Here is a 17652-nt window from a genome sequence, read left to right on the forward strand (position 1 = left end):
TAGCATCCAATTCTTACCACCACACACATTAGGCTAGCTCAGCCTATGGTATGCATCTTATTTCTATTTCATCGTGCCTTTTTTTTTTTAAACCAGTAAGAGAAGATAAGATTAACATCAAAATGTGAGTTTGACAGCCTTGGAAGCATGCGGCTGTGCAAGATCATAACCATGACCATTCATTACCATGTGAGAGCTCATTTAAGTCATTATGTTCCAAAATATCCTACCCAGCAAAACAACCATAGCCACCAAATCTAAACGTAAAAGTTAAGGCTTAGTTTGGGAAGAGTACAAATATAAATATGTAAAGTGTAAATACAAGGATTAGAAATATTTGTATTTGTACTCTTCTCAAACTAAGCCTAATTCTCGAATGGCCCAGAAAAAAAAAATGGTTAGGGATTGAGAATTAACTGCATTCACCAATTGAATTGATGGTAGATGAAAAAGTACATCACCAAACAGGCAACCACAGCCTACATCCATGAACAATTTAGCTCTGATGTGTGGAACAAAGGAATCTCTCTTTTACTACTCACAAGTTACAACCGGGGGTCAGTACTCAGTACAATTAATGGACAATCAATTTCTCCAGCGGACCTGAGACAGTTAAGGGCGAGGTTGAGGTGAATGATCCAGAACACATTCCATGGATGGTGCTGGTCTGGCTGGCACCTCTGTGCTTGAAGGGCTCTCAATTACCGTTGAAAGACCTCCATTCTCAGCAGCTTCCAAGGCGATGTCTGGATCACTGATTGACACAGCGTTTTCGGTGCGAATTGGGCGGAGAAGACCCTGCAATCTCAGTAGATAGCTCTGCCCAGGTGGTTGAGCTCGTGCATAGCTTGTTGTAGTCACAACACTGGCAGAGGTACGGCCAGAATCTGCATTGAGATTGGAGAGAGCACTGAGGTCGAGGTTGGGGAAGACGGAGCAACGACAGCGGGGGCACTTCACATTCAGCCGAAGCCACTCATCAATGCACTCCACATGAAAATTGTGAGCACAAGGGAGTCCACGAACCTGAAACACTTCTTATGAGGACTTGCAGCTTAATAATCCTAACATATCCCAAAATAGAAGAGGCAGTGTGTAATAAAAACCAAGTGTTATAATATCAGAAATGTCCCTTTCAACCATTATTCACAATCTGTTGGGACTGAGGACTTGGACCACCATAGTTCCTCTTGGATGCAGCCCAAAAGACAAAACGTCCTTAAGGTAGAAAACACAACATATGATGGCTTTCTAGACGCATTGAGTTATGATGAATGGTCAAGTACATGAAAAAATTGGTTAGAAAATTCTTCATGCCATGATTTTTTTTTTTTTTTTGCTTCTGTGAAAAGGACATCTAGATAGACTATGTCAAAAAAAAAAAGGTGCACCATGGGCATAGTGCAGAGCAACGAGGAATTTGTTCTGCTGGATGTTAATTGTCCCACCCAAAACCAACCTTAATAAAGAACATAAAAATGAATGGATTTTCTCAAATGGTTACAGAATCATGACAGTCTCAAATATAAAAAGAAACAAGATGATGAAATCTGCCTGGGATATATGTTCGGACATTTTGATAAAAACAGTGGACAATTGAATTATTTACCTCATTTCCAACATGGAACTCTTCAAGACAGATGGGACATTCACTGCAATCAGTTGGAACAGCCTTCAGTCTGAACTTGGGAAGTTCCTGAATAAGTGCTTCCACTGCTTCTCTCTGTGCAACAAAAAACAAAAGCAACAACCATCAGAATTGGCAACAAGAACAAAACTAAAGCTGGGATAAGAACTTTTTAAACAAAATATTGGCAAAGCATACATCCCTGAGAGTCTGAGACAGGTATATATGCATCTCCACCACATCTATTTTCATAGAATATTTCATGTATCACAGTAAATGAGAAGCTTAAAGCACAGAATCCTGTCTTACTAATGGTTTGTGATACTGTTAATACATAAACAATATGAAAATAACTTGAGCAGTGGTTTCATAATTAATACAGTTGACCTGGATTCTGGAAGACATCATATTAATCCCTAGTCCATGATCAGATGTTATCAGATACAACCACTTTGGATGAATATCACAGCTCCAACCATCTGAATTCTGAAGTAGTGACTAGCAAATAAAATAGAAATCCTTCCTCTCCAAAATTTTGTGGACACCACATGAGTACCAAGCAAGGGATTGTTTCATAGGTTCAAAATATGAAAGATCTTTAAGATCCCCCTACCTCTTGGGGTGTTGATCAATTCTCTGATATCAATTACATTTACCTAAGCAATAATAATTGTTAACAAGATTTAACAATAACATTTGCATGATCAAAACAATATCATGCTCTAAATTTGAATTTGGAAGGGCATAAGATTCTGGTGTAACTACTGCAGTCCAGAAGTACGAAAAAATGACAACAATGAAAAAATCACCACTACATGGAAAACCCAGTAATACCCTTACCTGAGGAGCAGTTAAGTAAAGTCCTGGATGATAGGCAGCAGTATCTTGGCCCATCCCTCTCATCTCTTGACCAGCAGCTTCAAATGCCCAGTCAGGTACCCGGATCATGTCAACCAAAACCTGAAATCAGGAGGAATGAAGTTTCTATAATGTGGTCTGCCTTAAAATATGTAAATAAGAAAAATGAAAGGAAATTCACTGTCAAAACAAGAATCAATATAAGGTTCCACAGACCACAGTCATAACCAGCAAATTGAAATTTTATTATAGAATTGCATCAGGCCAGGAACAGTCCTGAGAGAATGTTCTATATCATATGGAGAACAGAATCATGATGATTGGATAACCTCAACTAGCCAATAATTAGTCAACCTCAGACGTTCTGAATTTCTCTGTATCTATGGATAGTGAAGGTATGTTATCTTAGAAAGTCAAAATTATGTAAAATCAGAGTCGTATTCCTAATCTATTGAGGTTTATCTTATTCCTAGTCCTTAGTCAACTAAGGTTTGTCCTAAATCGAAGTCCTGGTCCTCAGCCAACCAGGGCTTGTCATACTCCTAGTTTTTTATTAATGGTGTTTCTTGATTAGTTATGTGGTAGGAAAATAATAGAAAAGGACTGGCCTCCCCCCCCCAACACGCCCACCCATCTCTGCCTACATAAAAGGCCCTCTCTTTCTCGCATAGTCACATCAGATAATAATGTTAGTTATTAGATACTAACATTGGAGTAGCAATATAATCTTGATGGTGTTGATTCCTTTATAAGGGCCCGACTATGATATGGAAAAGATATGATATCCGAAAAACATCTGACCAATCAACTGGAATCATAAACTTAGTAGCGAATCAGGTGTTATTTATCAAAATTAATGGGTGGGTTTTGATTGGTCAAAACTCTTTCCATACCATATCTTTTCCACATCATAGATTTCCCCCCTTTATAAAGCTATTTAAGTATTGATTCTCCAAGAAGCTATTAGGTGCTGATTCCTGGAGAAGCCTAGGTGTTGATTCCTCGGCTTCTTTTTTCTTGTTTGTAGGTTCATCTTGCACCTATGTCTTAAAAGGGGTGTTGGTGTCTTGTGACCTGAGGCTCGTCTTGAGTTGAGGCTTAAGGAAAATACCTTGAGGTTCAATCTTGAGGTTCCACATATACTAGTATGAGACATTTTTTCTTTACACCTTTGAGATGTCTTATGTCAAGGCATGTTTCATGCACTAATTGCAGTAAGGTTCTCATCATGAAATAAAATTAAAGATCACTTCTATGTTTTTTGGACATATGTAATTGTTTAAATATGTATTATTTTTAATACTAATCTGCTTTTCTGGTCCACATTTTACACCTTTGAGATGTCCTGTGTCAAGGAAACATGTTTCATGCACTAATTGCAGCAAGGTTCCAACATGAGATAAAATTAAAGATCACTTCTATTTTTCTGGGTATATGATAATCGTTTAAATATGTATGATTTTTATCACCAATTTGCTTTTCTAATCCACATTAGGAATTTTCTAATAGTCTTGAAAGATTTGTAAGAAATTTCATTACCTTGTACAGTTGCACCCTTGTTTATACTCAACCGCATATCTGTAGTCCTTGTTTATATGATAAATGATGACTAATTAAATTGCACATTGTTATCATATAAAAGTTTAGTCCTTTGCTGCACAATTCTACTTCTTCACATCTTAGTCCATGATTTTCCTTGAAACAATCAAAACTTATGAGGCTTAAGCCTTGTGTCAAAAGATTCTGGTGCCATGCCTCATGCTTTTGCTTTTAAAAACATTATCCCACATCATATTTGAATTTTAGAGTGGTCAGTAAACCTAGGATTAACTTCACCATCTGTGATCTGCCAAGACAAATGAATTTGCCATTTTGGCATCATTTGATTTGCTAATTCTGGGGTACACAGAGCTTATTTACCTCCTTGCCTAATCATGTTTTCGCTTTGGGAGGAGGCTGTCATGTGCATATCTTTTGTCACTGTTGTAACATCCATAAATGTACACACCATCTATCTCACATATTAATACCATACAAAGTGTCTTTCTTGCCAGCACTTAAAGGTTCAAACAAAAGGAATTTGAAAGCTTACACCATATTCTGAAATTGGAATTCCATGTTGAGCACGTTGTAAGTGTGCTTGTCGTCGTGTCAACCACTAGAAAATAAATTCAAACAGTTAGATTCTAACTTGCAAAAAAACCCATTACAACATTATCAAATGTGAGAGTGTTAAAGGGAAGGAAGAAAAGAATATATTATATATGGAAGAAGAAAACAGTATCAACAATGACAGAAGGATAAAATAATAATATTAATAATAGGTGGCTGGGCAATCAAAACGAGGAAAGAAATAGGGGAAACCACGTTTTCTGTGTTATACATTTGGTTTAACAGACCAAGAAAAAAAGGCTACAAGAGATTCCATATAAACTGCATATCGTCAGGGTTTTTTTTTTGAAGAAGAAGAAGAAGAAGGTGAAGTATAGTATCATTAAATAGACAAAAAACATGTACAATAGGTTGCTATACACAGGGATTTCCACTGCATGCAGACCTAAATCCCCAAGTCCTGCTTTACAAAATGGTTATCATAAACAAAAAAAGGAATCATAATTTCTATCCTTAAATTAAGTGTTCATGGCAAGCCAAGAGAACATTGTTCCCAAAATTTTCTGATACACCATGCCTGTAGAGCTACTTTAGTTGTTGAATGTCCTTGCATTTCTCTCCTGCCAGATGCACCAAAAAACTGCTGCAGGAGCCATGTTCAATGCCAGTTTCCCCCTCTTAGTAAGACCTTCAACTCTCCATCCCTTCACAAAATCCACCACTGATTCTGGGCAGCAGCTTTGTAGCTCAAACAAATTTCCAACTTTAGACCATATCTAAGAAGAGAATCTACAATATAGCAGCAAATGGTTGACTGGCTCATTTTTCTCTTCACACAAAACATTAACGGTGGAATTCAGCAGCATACCTTTCCTCTTTTTTTTTTTTTTATCAGCAGCAGCATACCCTTCCTTACCAAGTTGTCCCTAGTAAGGATTCTATTCAAGTAGGTAGTCAGAACAAAAAAGGCTGCCTACCTTTATATGGGCACATTCTTATACCAAACAATCTTCACTGGGATTGTCTGTTCCTCTGATCTGGAGATGTAGTTGTAGAAAGACTCGACTGAAATTTCCCCAGATTTCTCCCACTTCCAAGATCTTCTATCATTTCTTCTAAATTGAGGAGCCCATACCACATTCTCACTTGCACCTGCATACCACACAAGTCTCCTTGTCCACTGTCTGCACAAACAGAGCAGGATCAACTTCCCTTCATAGATCTGCCTTCACACCAAGAATCATTCCAAAATTTCACCCGGTGTCCATCTCCAACCTTAAAGGTTCAAACCTTATTCCCTTCAATAAAAGGTCATAAGCTTTCTCAATACCTTTCCAAACAGACACCCATAGGATTGATTTGGCACCCCCAGCTCCCAACCAGAATTTCTATATCCATATTTAGCCGCCACCACCCTCCTCCATAAACCTCCTTGATTCTCTCCAAACCTCGAAAACCACTTCCCCAGCATAGCAATATTTAAATTTTTCACTCTTCCCACACCCAAATTTCCCTGATGCTTAGGCTTGCAGATCTTATTCCAACTCACCAAATTATATTTTTTCTTCTCGTCCCTCCACCCTCTCCATAAAAAATCTTTCATCAACTTCTTTATGACAATTGCCAATCTAGCTGGAATTGGGTACAATGAAAGCAAATGCATAGGAAGGAGGAGTGCACGCTTCTCAACAACATAACTTTGCCTCTATAAGGCAAACAGAAATTACGAGAGGAAAAGAAAACCAAAAGAAAGGTGGGCTTTCAATGAAGAAAGAAGAAGAATCACAAAAATATTACATAAAAATGGATATTTCTATGGCTTATAGCTAGCCTGAAACCAAGGGATATTATATATATATACCTCATTCTTTTCTTTTAACTTTCTTCCTATTTAACTCCTGAGCATTCTGTGTACATCTTCCTTCAGGATTTTTTATCAATAACTGATGAATGTCATTAAGATAATGAAATAACGTAATAAAATACAAGGTTTAATAGGCTTAGTGCCATTCCTTAAGGTGAACTAGTGAGCCAGCCCCACTGCTGCTTCCCCGGATACAAAAAGGTCCTCATTCAGATATATGATCCTAACAAGGTGGAAGAACCCTAATACAGAGAATGTCTATTGGCTCTCTCTGTTGCCAAAGCATTAGCAAGGGAATTGATTGACCTAAGAATCCAGCTGAAAGAAGCACTAATCTTACAACCAATAAATCATCTTCTCCAATCAAATATTTCATCCTTAATGGACCAAACCTTCTCCTATCCACCTAATTGTTACTTCTGAATCTCCCTCTTGCTTCATGACTTTGAAGCTAAATAAGCCCCTTCTCATCATTACTTGGCCCCATTAAAGTGAAAAAGAAGAGGAAGAGCACTTGGACAAAAGAAGTTACCAATCATCTAGAATCTACTCAATACTTGTTCTTCAACAACAATCTTACCATTTTTAGTATGTTTTGTTCTAGACATTTACAGTAATTTTCTGATTTACTATTCATAGTAACCATTCTTAACATTTCTAGTCATGACTATATTTGAATAACATGCACCTAGGAATGTTACTTTTTCTTTGGGAGTGAAAATTACATTCTGTTTTAGGGTCAAAGTAGTATTTTTCTTTGTCTAGGAACACATCAAATGGAATTAGGAGTCTTAACTTAAAATTATTTTCACTCAAGAAGAGAAAACTTTGCTATCCTTCATCACATCAGAGTCGGAGCATATTTAGAACATACCAATCATAAGTCATATTCAGACAGTATATTGATCACTTCAGTCTCTAGTCTATATAAATGGATCAATATGAGATTAAAGTCCAGATGTTACTCCTTTTTGGGATTTATTCCAGATTATTAAAAAGGAAAAAAACAGGAAAAGATACAATCTCGACAAGATATCAGAGGCAGAAGAATGCCCAATAAGCGCCCAAATTCACCTCCATTTAGAGACTACTCTCCCCAATAATACAGAATTAATCAAGAAGCTACAAACAAAACCCCCATCCCATCAAGGCTCCCTCTCCCCATAGACCCCCCTACCAGATTAAATTTTACAATCAGCTAATGGATGGAATCTTTTCAACGGTAATTTATAGGGGGTTAAATGTATTTAGATGTTGAGTTCTAAGCATGTGCACCAAAAAGTTGAAAATAAGGGTAGAAATATGCACATCTCATCATTTTGCCACCAAGGTGTTCATAAAACAAATTTTTATCAGTTTCTTTCTTGCTTTTAATTTGGAACTATTTCATAAATATCTTGACAATTGGCGTGCAATGGATTTTCTCCATATGGAGATGCTTAATCTGTCTGCGTTATATAGCATCTGAGAAGAAAGAAATGCTATTCTCAAACTAATATGACATAGAAGGATAGCTCATTTGGCTGCTACACAGAATACTTCAAGCACTTTGCTATTCCTTGGAGATGGAGATGCTTAATACACAAGAAATCCACAAAACACAATTCTATCAGAATCAGTTGCTTTCTTGCTTTCTTGTTTTCAAATTTGAAACCTCAACAAGTTCTTGGCTTGCAATAGATTTTCTCTTATATAACTCCAGACTTCCCTAGGGTTGGCATGTCCCTTTGGGTAGATTGGAAAGGCCATACAGAGACATCTATCATGACAGTATTGATATAAGGATAAGCTCATTGGTCTCCAACAGTTCACTATTTGATTCCTTGTCTAGGAAGAAGTAGGAGATTGCAAGATCCAAGAATTGATGACACTGATGAAATACTAGTTATTGACCCCTTAATGGCAAGGCCTAATAAATTTTGGCAATTAATTGGATTGGTGATCTGGGTGCAATATAGTATTTGTGGTGTCTTTTGAGTCCGGAGATAGGTGGGAAGACGTAATAGTAATAGAGCTGAAGCTCTATCTCTAATTTTGCCAACTTGCTATAGGATATCTAACATGCTCGTTCCCTTACCCTCCAGGGACATTGGACAAGGAGGAGAACACAAAAATGGTCATACATTTGAGGTTACATCAATATAAAGTGCCTTGGATGTTTTTGCACAATTTTTGAAGCCCATGCATCCAGATTGAAGTATTGAACAACTTGTTTTATAAGGCCCAATATTAACTCAATATTTGTTAAATCATCATAGTAGAGTACTAGGGTCGAATTATTCTGTGGAACATCTCTCCAGAGAAGATGGTTTATGAACTTGGTGGTGTAATAATTTTGGTTGCAATCCTTAAGAAGTGTTCACTATTGCATATTTATTCCTTTTTGTTTTCTTGGTAAAGAGGCAGTACGATCCCAAAATAGTGAGAGGAGAAGAAGGAGAAGAGAGAAGAGAGAAAAGAAAAAAAGAGATAGGAGAGAAAAAAGTCAGTTGGTGGCGCCAGCCTTTTTAATATTTATACTAGGGCGACCATTCAAAAGATAAAAAGTATGTGCCCTTGGGGCACTAAACTGAAATAAATCATCGTTCCGCGAGTGATGCAAGCCTTCTGTAAATATATCTACAAGTTGCTCCTTAGAACTAACATATGGGGTGCACACTTACCCATTAACAATTTTCTCTCTAATAAAGTGTTTGCCAACCTCTACATGTTTAGTTCTATCATGAAGAACTGGGTTGGCTGCAATATTGATGGCAGCCTTGTTATTACAATACAAGGACATAGGGCTATCAACAGGAAAACCCAGTTCGCTCAACAAATTCTTTTATCTACATAGCTTCAGCCACCCCATGAGACATTGCTCTATACTCAGCTTCAGCACTAGACCTAGCCACCACGCTTTGTTTCTTGCTTCTCCATGTGACTAGATTTCCTCCCACAAAGGAACAATACCCACTAGAGGACTTTTTGTCATCAACTGATCTAGCCTAATCAGCATCTGTATACACTTTAATCTTCAAATGACCATTCTTTTGGAATAATAAACCAGCTCCTGGAAACTTCTTTAGATATCTAAGGATTCTCTCTGCTGCCTCCAAGTGTGTGGTCTTGGGAGCATGCATGAACTGACTAAGAACACCCACTGCATAAGCAATGTCTGGGCTGGTCATGGACAAATACAGGAGAGTCTGAGGAATGAGAAGTATAATTACATATGTGCCCTTGTGGCACTAAACTGAAATAAAACTAAGTTATTCCCCAAAATAACTCTTCCCTGTCACCTGCCCACCCCTTGCTTGGGTAAAGTGTCTGCCAAATTGTTTGCTTCTTGCTTGTCCATTGGAAGCTAGTATTTAGTTCTGGTGCCAGCTTCTTATATCTCTCAGCAATTGTCAATACTGCCATGGATCTCAGCTGTTTTAAAGTAGGCAGCTAACCAATATGGACGAGTCTCTTTCCACCAAGAAATCCCTATAATTGTCTTTCCTAATTTCAACCCTTAAACTTTGATATACCACAAACAGTTCTTCCCTTGGTGATTTCCCATGATTCCATGACTGGGGACTGAGTAATCTATTGCCATCTCTAAATGCTCCGCCAATACCTGATCTTCCCATTGCATGTTTGTTCTTGATCAGCCTTGGTTGTATCTTTTTGGTCATGTAATAGTTGTGGTTGTTTATCCTTTTTTAACTTATTTAATATAGCAATTAATTGCAAACTAAATCTAGTGTGGTCAAGCATAATGGTACTATGTTTGGTCTGTTTGGCTTAAGGTTAAGTTGAACTTGGGCTTGTATTAATACCTTACGTTTAGTCCAATAATGGTTGACAAATTCTTAGGTTGAGCTCATTGGCACCAAAAAAAATATCCAGCCTACCCAAGTTGTACAGAGGGGGGCAGGTGACTTGACCATCAAAAGTGTATCAGGAGCAAAATTGCTCTAAAAAAGCCAAAAATTAAAAAAAAAAAAAGCAAAAATTTAAGAAGTATACCGGAGGTGATAACCCTTGTTTTTCCTTGTCGACCTTCAAACTTGGACCATCTCCTAGAAGTTCTTAGATTTACTGTTCTTTTTCTTTACTGTCACCCACTATTGGGACATTGTTTTCGTTTGGAAGACCATTCTCAACCAGATCCTCACTATTGTGGTTAACCTTCTTCACACGAGTGTTTGCAACTCCTGTAATCAATGTTTGATTCGCTTCGAGGTAACTCCACACTCTTAAAGTTTTTGTGAAAAGCTAAAGAGATCTTGCTATCGTTCATTAATTCAAAACCCCATGTCACCCAAGCTCCATTGATTTACTATGGCAACAAAGGAATTCTGCCTTTCATCATCTTCAACTTCACGTTCCTTCTCAGATTCCATATCAGAATTTCGTCGAACGCCATTCCAACCATCCTTCTGAGCCATATTTGGATCCAGCACGGACAGAGATGCCTGGATCAAAGTTGTTTCATCTTCTGTAGAATTGCAAACCTTTTCAAACAAAACATCAAACACCTTTTGCTCTAAATCCTTGACCCATAGGTTCCTTTAAAGCTAATTTCACTTCTGGGATTTCGCCTTCTGCCACCGCTTTCTTTACCGGTGCCGCCACCACACCTATAACACAGACAATATCATAGCAAACCAGAACGATCATCAATATTAGTCATTTGGCTTCCTTCTTGATTCCCATCTACAATAGCCAAAATATTAATAGGTTCCACAGCATACACTGGGATCGAAACAAAGTTTACACCCACTGGAACCTCACTCCCAATCTTCTGAAGTACTTGTTTAACCTTCTTCCCCACTTCTTTAACTGGAGGGATGTCAGATCCATTATTTTTCAAAGGTTATTTGGTCAAAGGATCCTTGTGAGAAGGACCAACCACTTCTCGTTTAGCCTTTGCCCTTCACTCACTTTCTTCATGCCCATGCTTAATGCAGAAGGTGCAATACTTTGGCATATCTTCATAAGCAATCTTATACCAATAACTTGAAATGAAACTTCGATGGGAGTAGTCAAGGAAACCCAGGCCCAGCTGGAATAGGAGGGGTCATCAGAGACAAGGAAGGAAACTTAAGAGCACTCTTCTCAGGACCAGTGGGGAATGGAGACTCCTTAAAGGCAGAATTGCAAGCAGCCCTACAAGGTGTACAGATTACAAGAGAGTTAGGATTGGAAAATTTGGTGATAGAAGGGGACTCCAAGGTGGTGGTGGGTTGGCTAAAAAACCCAGATTCAGTGATCTGGGTTTACAGAAATGAATTGAAGAAATTCAAATGGTTAACTCAGCAGATGGAGGTAACTATACAGTGGGTGGGGAGGGAGGCAAATGCTTTTGCTGATTCTCTAGCTAAACAAGGGGTAACTAGGGAACAGTTGTATTGGGCCCAATTGTAACTTTATGAGGCTTCTGTATCAATGAGTGAGGCTGCACCTCGCACCTCATATTGAGATGCTTGTAACTAACTATTTATCATTCGCGTCTAATAAAATCAATTGAATTTTATCTATCAAAAAATAAAATCTTATACCAATAACCTCTTTTCCCATGCCAATCCGAACCCTAGAAGGTTTCGGTTTTAACAGATCCAACCCCACACATACACGAGCAATAGTTATGCACATGAGTATGGAAGTTGCTACATCAATCTTTAGAACCCCACCCACAGTGTACGCAATCAACTTCAGAAACATCTCATTATAGAGATTGGTAGCAGAGGGAAGCTGATCCACGCAGGTACCATCAAGGGCTCCCAACCCAACTCTAAGTCAGGCATCCATTTAAGGAAACAAAAGAGGAAATCTTAAATCGTGATTGCCTCCCGCAACCAAACTCTCAAAATCTCATATTCATCCTCAAACCGAAGAACATGTCAGGGTCAAGTGAAGAGTGCCAATAAAAAAGTCCCACCAAGGCAGAAAATGTGCTAAAGAGAGATCAATCTCAGCCTTTAAGAAAAAGATAGCCAAATCACTGCCTGAGAGAGAAAGGAGGTTTCAAAGGAATATTGACCCAAGGAGGATTAAGAGGACTTGAAAAAGGAGTTGAAAAAGCATTCACAACTGCAATAAATGAGGGTTTCTGAGCTTGGGAACCTAGCGGTTCTCCCATCTTCGTAACCCTAGTTCAACATGATCTTTTCGGGCTTAGTAGCTATAACTTTCTGATATTATATGGAGGGCCTAAAACAGCTGCTTAGTGTTTTGATTTTAAAATTTTAGATAGATAAAACAAATGAAGAATGGATTAAATAGAGCTTCCTGATACATGGGACTGTAGCTTGAAGCAATTTGTTTAATGTTTAAATTGATGAGCTTTAGATATGTCAAACACATTAAGTTGCATGAGCCTCACATAGCAAACCTGAAGCTGGTTCGAAATTAGGATTGATAGACATGAATTCAAATTTCTGTGTACTAGAAGTAAGGCTAAATCTGGGGCATGAGAATATAAAACTTGTAGAAGGGTTTCAAGCCCCATAGTTTGCCACCTGTTCCGTGTTTTCAGCCCCACCAAGTGATGGATCCTACCTAGTAAACCATCTATGCCAAGAAAAAGATTGCAGAAAATACTATAATCAGTTCTTTGTACCATGTCTGAATTGGATGGTGGGAGAATTGTTTTTCTTAAAAGAAAGCTGCATAAATGATGTCTAAATCAGATGGTTAAAAATCATTTGAATATGCTTATATGCATCTTATTCTACACACCCAAGACACTCCCTAAGAAATAAGCAAATAAACCTTCCTAATCTACTTTTCTCATTAAATAATTTGAGTTACATTTGTACCTCTCTAGATCTATTTTGCAAATTACTAGGTTGCAAAAGTACTTCCTCAATCATGTAAACTAACATGGGGGCATTATGCATTCCCTTTCAAGCAAGAGTATGTCAAAGTGAGAATATTGTTGAGAACATAGATATAAGACAAACTTTGGACATCACACATGACTGGATTTATTTTCATTTTTTTTAAGCTGCAGCACCATAAAACACTGATTATTATAAAATACCAAAATAAAAAATTTGTAGAGGAATTTTTGTAAATTATATGGTTATCAACATCAATAGTTAGAGATGGCAAAACTAACCTTTCCTGTAGACATGCAAGCAATGCAGATTAACCCACAATAGCTGAAAAGCAACCAAATAAGGAAACCCCATTTTTGGCCTTCCTCAGGTAACTGTAAGCATTCAAAAGCAAAGCGTATTAAATAAAACTAGCTTTAAAATAATTTCTTCCAAAACAGAGAACATAAATCAATAACTTACACAGCCTCTTGCACTTGTGAACCATAAGGTCCCAATTACAGTCCAAGCCCAAAGAAAGGGGTACAGCAACAGGGAAAGAATTGAAAGAACCACAATTCTTCCACAGAAGCGAGCATATCTTTGCTGCCATCCAAAATCTCTACATTTATGTAAAACAGAGGAAGAAGGAATGATGTGGTTATTTACAATCCAGACAGAACATATCACGAAAACAAAATATGATTATCTGGCAACCTTGGAAAAAAATTGTCTTTTTTCTATCTTTTTATGAGTAGAAAGAAATTTAAAATGATCAAAACACCCAGAGAATCTCTCTGAAAAATTTGAGCTCAAATTATTAACTCTACTGGTGCGTGTTAAAAGTCTGTGATGTTGGTACCACAGACTCTGAAACCCCATACACAATAACCATTTTTTATAAGTAAAAATCTTTAATATTTCATTAAATCAGTAAAGATAAACAATTGTTACAAGTTTCCCCAATGGAGGCACGAGATGCAGCCTCACTCATAGAGAAAAGACAGCACAAGAACTACAATTGATCCCTAGTTATCCCTTGCTTAGCTAATGAATCAGCCATAGCATTAGCTTCCCTCCCCACCCATTTGGATAATCAAGCTCATCTGCTGTGTTAACCATCTGAATTTCTTCATTTCATCTCAATAGCACCATACCCCAATAACCTATTAATCACTAACCTCCCTTGCCCATAAAATATAAAGCAAAATAACAGATCTACAAGAATAGAAAGGCCTTGTTATCAGTTTTGAGAGAACAAGATCATTCAATACAACAGAGTTGTGTGTAAACAAATTAGGGCTACAGGCAAAACTTCATGGAGATTTTCCAAACCAACTCCTTGTCATACAAAATTATAAAATGAAATAACAGATCTACAAGAATAGGAGGGCCTTGTTATCGGTGACAAGGAAACAAAATTATTCAATACTACAGTCTACAGAAGTGATGTTTCTAAACAAATTAGGGCTACAGCCAGAAGTTCATGGAGACTTTCTAAACCAGGTCTTTGTCGTACAATATAAGATTAATGTTTTTGAGGTCATACCAAAGCAAAAGAGTGCAAGGTGTGCTGCAAATATTTTCAAGTGTCATGAGATTATGACTGATTAATGTTCCACCAAGAAACTAAGTAAGTTACCTAGTAAATTTGGACTTTCTGGATTTAACCCATTAGCTAACTCATAAGCATGATTTCAAATACAAAAGAATCAAAAATCAAACTGCTTCATCGGGAATAAGAACCTTTCAATCATCACTTCTTGGAGACTCACAAAATTATATAGCATTTTCAAGTAACTCGGAAATCAGAATTTCGAATGGCATAAGAGCAGTGCTACACTAAACAAAACAATGTCAGCTATGGGTTGAAAAGAGCCCTAGTCATTACTCTCATTAAATCTAGTGTATGAAAGATAGTAACTCTTATATCATTGGATAATAATCACTACATGTATTGAAACATCAAATTTCATAACCCACTTCTATAAGTTCAAGACGGGAGTCCTTACAAACCCATTCCTGCAGCAAGGCCATTGTCTACAAACATCAACAGCCGAAAAACAAAGACAGTTGTATAGTCAACCTAATACAACACAAAAGGAAAAATAAAGGACATGAATAAGTTTTCTTCTACAACCCAGCTACATATATGCACGAAAAATCTAAGTATGTATTCTTTAGGAAAGAAAGCTTACCACGATCCATATGTGCAACGGGTATGTACAAAGATGATAGCGCTTCCAATTAATGGAAACAATGATTCTAACAGCCAATTTGTCAAAGAAAACAGCAAAGGGTTATAGAGATCTAGTTCAAGTCACAAAACGGGGGAAAAGCAGAACTTCTTATAACATGAAAAACTACTCTAAGCCTTTAATTAAGCAATTCGTGTATCCTATCATGTTAATTTGAACATAGTTACCCTATGCAACTAAAACCTCGAGATCAATAAGAAGGATACACACTTGTTGCGAGCATCGACAAGAAAAATCCATCGTACCTGCAAAAGGAAGTTCCGCGACGAATAAAAATAACTGAAAGAAAAAAAAAAACAAAAAAAAAAATGCTAGGAAAGAACTTCCAGCAAACGGTTCTCCATTTCCATGAAAAATTCGAACTTACCACTTGAAATCGACGCCTCTGATAGCCATCCAAGACGAACTACATCTAAACCCCTAAGACGATTCAAGATTCAAACTTTGGTCCAAGGTTTACATGCGTTAATTAAAGGAAAGAATCCGCCAAGAACCATTCAAGCGTGCTATTTCCACCAAATCAATGCTTCGTTTGAACAAAATCAGACGAACATGAGAGCGGAACTCACGGAAAATGAACAAAGACAGGACAAAGTAAAGGAAAAAATTTCAAACGATAAGATGCTGAAGAGGAGTCGTTCGGGGACAACAAAGTAGAGGACTAGAGGGTAAATGGGGATGGCAAACAGAGAAGTGAAGCAGAGCAGCCTTCTCATATGTGTCCGAAAGTTTAGGGCTGAGGGACCGTTTCACCGTTACTTGACGACGTTAAGACATACTACTGACTGTACGGCCTACAGCTCCCTTTATCGGCTTGCGTACGGCAGCAAGTGGACACCACGTAAGATTAAGCGCTGACGTGTTAGATCTTATGATGCTTGATTGGGAGTTTTTAATGGATGCTCGAATAAGACTTGTGCTTACCACGCGTCAACTTGTCTAGCATTTTAGAGAGATGATTCGGTGTCAACAGTCGTTTTGATGAATGGAGTATGAACTCTAGCTCGATATTTGCTCTTCGGTAGTCGTTGGTTGTTACTTGCAAGTCAGCCATGATAGTTAACTGTTTGACTTGCGTATCTACACCGAAGAGCCGGTGCACCGAACTGGATCTACAATGGACATCATCCTCAGGGTAAGGGATAAGTAAGTTGAAGATACAGAGTTCAAATCAGCCCTACGTCTCACAGCACATCCCCGCCGTGTATTAGAAATATTTCCCGACGATAATACAAAAAATGATGATGGGAGATATTTCTAATACACGGCGATAATGTATGTGGGACGTTGTCGGAGCAATCTTGTGGGAGGGGCTGATTTGATCTGGAAGATACAGGGGATTAATACTCGAGGCGCGTTATTACGTGGATGCCAGCAAAACGATCCTGTCCAGTTCTTATGGCATGGTCCGAATGAATTGGGATCTGCTCCTCTTGCGGAGCACCTCACAGACACATTCCACATTCCCATCGTGCATTGAGAACATCTCCCTGTAAGTGCCTGTGGTCGGTGTGAGGTGAGTAGATTCGGTCTCAATTTGGATCATCCAGGCCAAAACCAATGGTTAGGGGTGAGCATTCGATTTGTTCGGTTAAAAACTGAACCGAATAAATCAAATTTTCAAAAAATGATATAATCTGAACATGTGCCGTGTCAGCATGTCTATTGGCATTATCACATTAAGAGTGTTGACCCTACAAACAACACTACAACCTCATGTCATAATTACATTGGTCCCCACACAACGCGCCCCACCTAAAATCCCAACTGTGCAATAGAAACATCTCCCTAGGGTTGTTCATGGATTGGGTTGGGTTGGGTCGGTTTACTGAGGTTTTTTCAACCGACCCGACCTAGTCGGGTTATCTGAGATGGAAACCGAAACCGACCCAGTGTTAAGTAAAACCGACCTAGTCGGTTTGAGTCAAGCTGGGTCGATTTTGACTCTAAGTTCATCCATGCCCCCCATGGCCACCTAGTTTTCTGGAAATATATTTAAAACTGAAATATGTATTTTAGAAAATATATATATAAACACAAATATACATATAAATATATTGGAATATATATTTTATGGAAATATATATCTGACATATTTCATAATATATATTTTTTAGATAGATATTGGAATATATATTTTCA

The 17652-nt window shown here is 37.9% G+C and overlaps 1 protein-coding gene across 1 annotated transcript; it reads right to left on the reverse strand.

The window, feature by feature from the left end:
- Positions 1–398: 398 nt before the first annotated feature.
- Positions 399–16224, reverse strand: LOC104587199 (E3 ubiquitin-protein ligase SIS3-like). The gene is made up of 11 exons (XM_088904227.1): positions 15988–16224; positions 15878–15942; positions 15717–15755; positions 15451–15517; positions 15265–15338; positions 13736–13874; positions 13555–13647; positions 4578–4643; positions 2468–2587; positions 1610–1723; positions 399–1026 (listed from the first exon to the last, which is right to left on the reverse strand). The coding sequence occupies exons 2-11, from the start codon at positions 15904–15906 to the stop codon at positions 613–615; spliced, it is 1155 nt and encodes a 384-aa protein (XP_088760353.1). The 5' UTR covers positions 15907–15942; positions 15988–16224; the 3' UTR covers positions 399–612.
- Between the last annotated feature and the right edge of the window lie 1428 nt (positions 16225–17652).

This window comes from Nelumbo nucifera, chromosome 4, assembly GCF_055504915.1.
Source record: "Nelumbo nucifera cultivar China Antique chromosome 4, China Antique-T2T, whole genome shotgun sequence".
Lineage (NCBI taxonomy): Eukaryota > Viridiplantae > Streptophyta > Magnoliopsida > Proteales > Nelumbonaceae > Nelumbo > Nelumbo nucifera.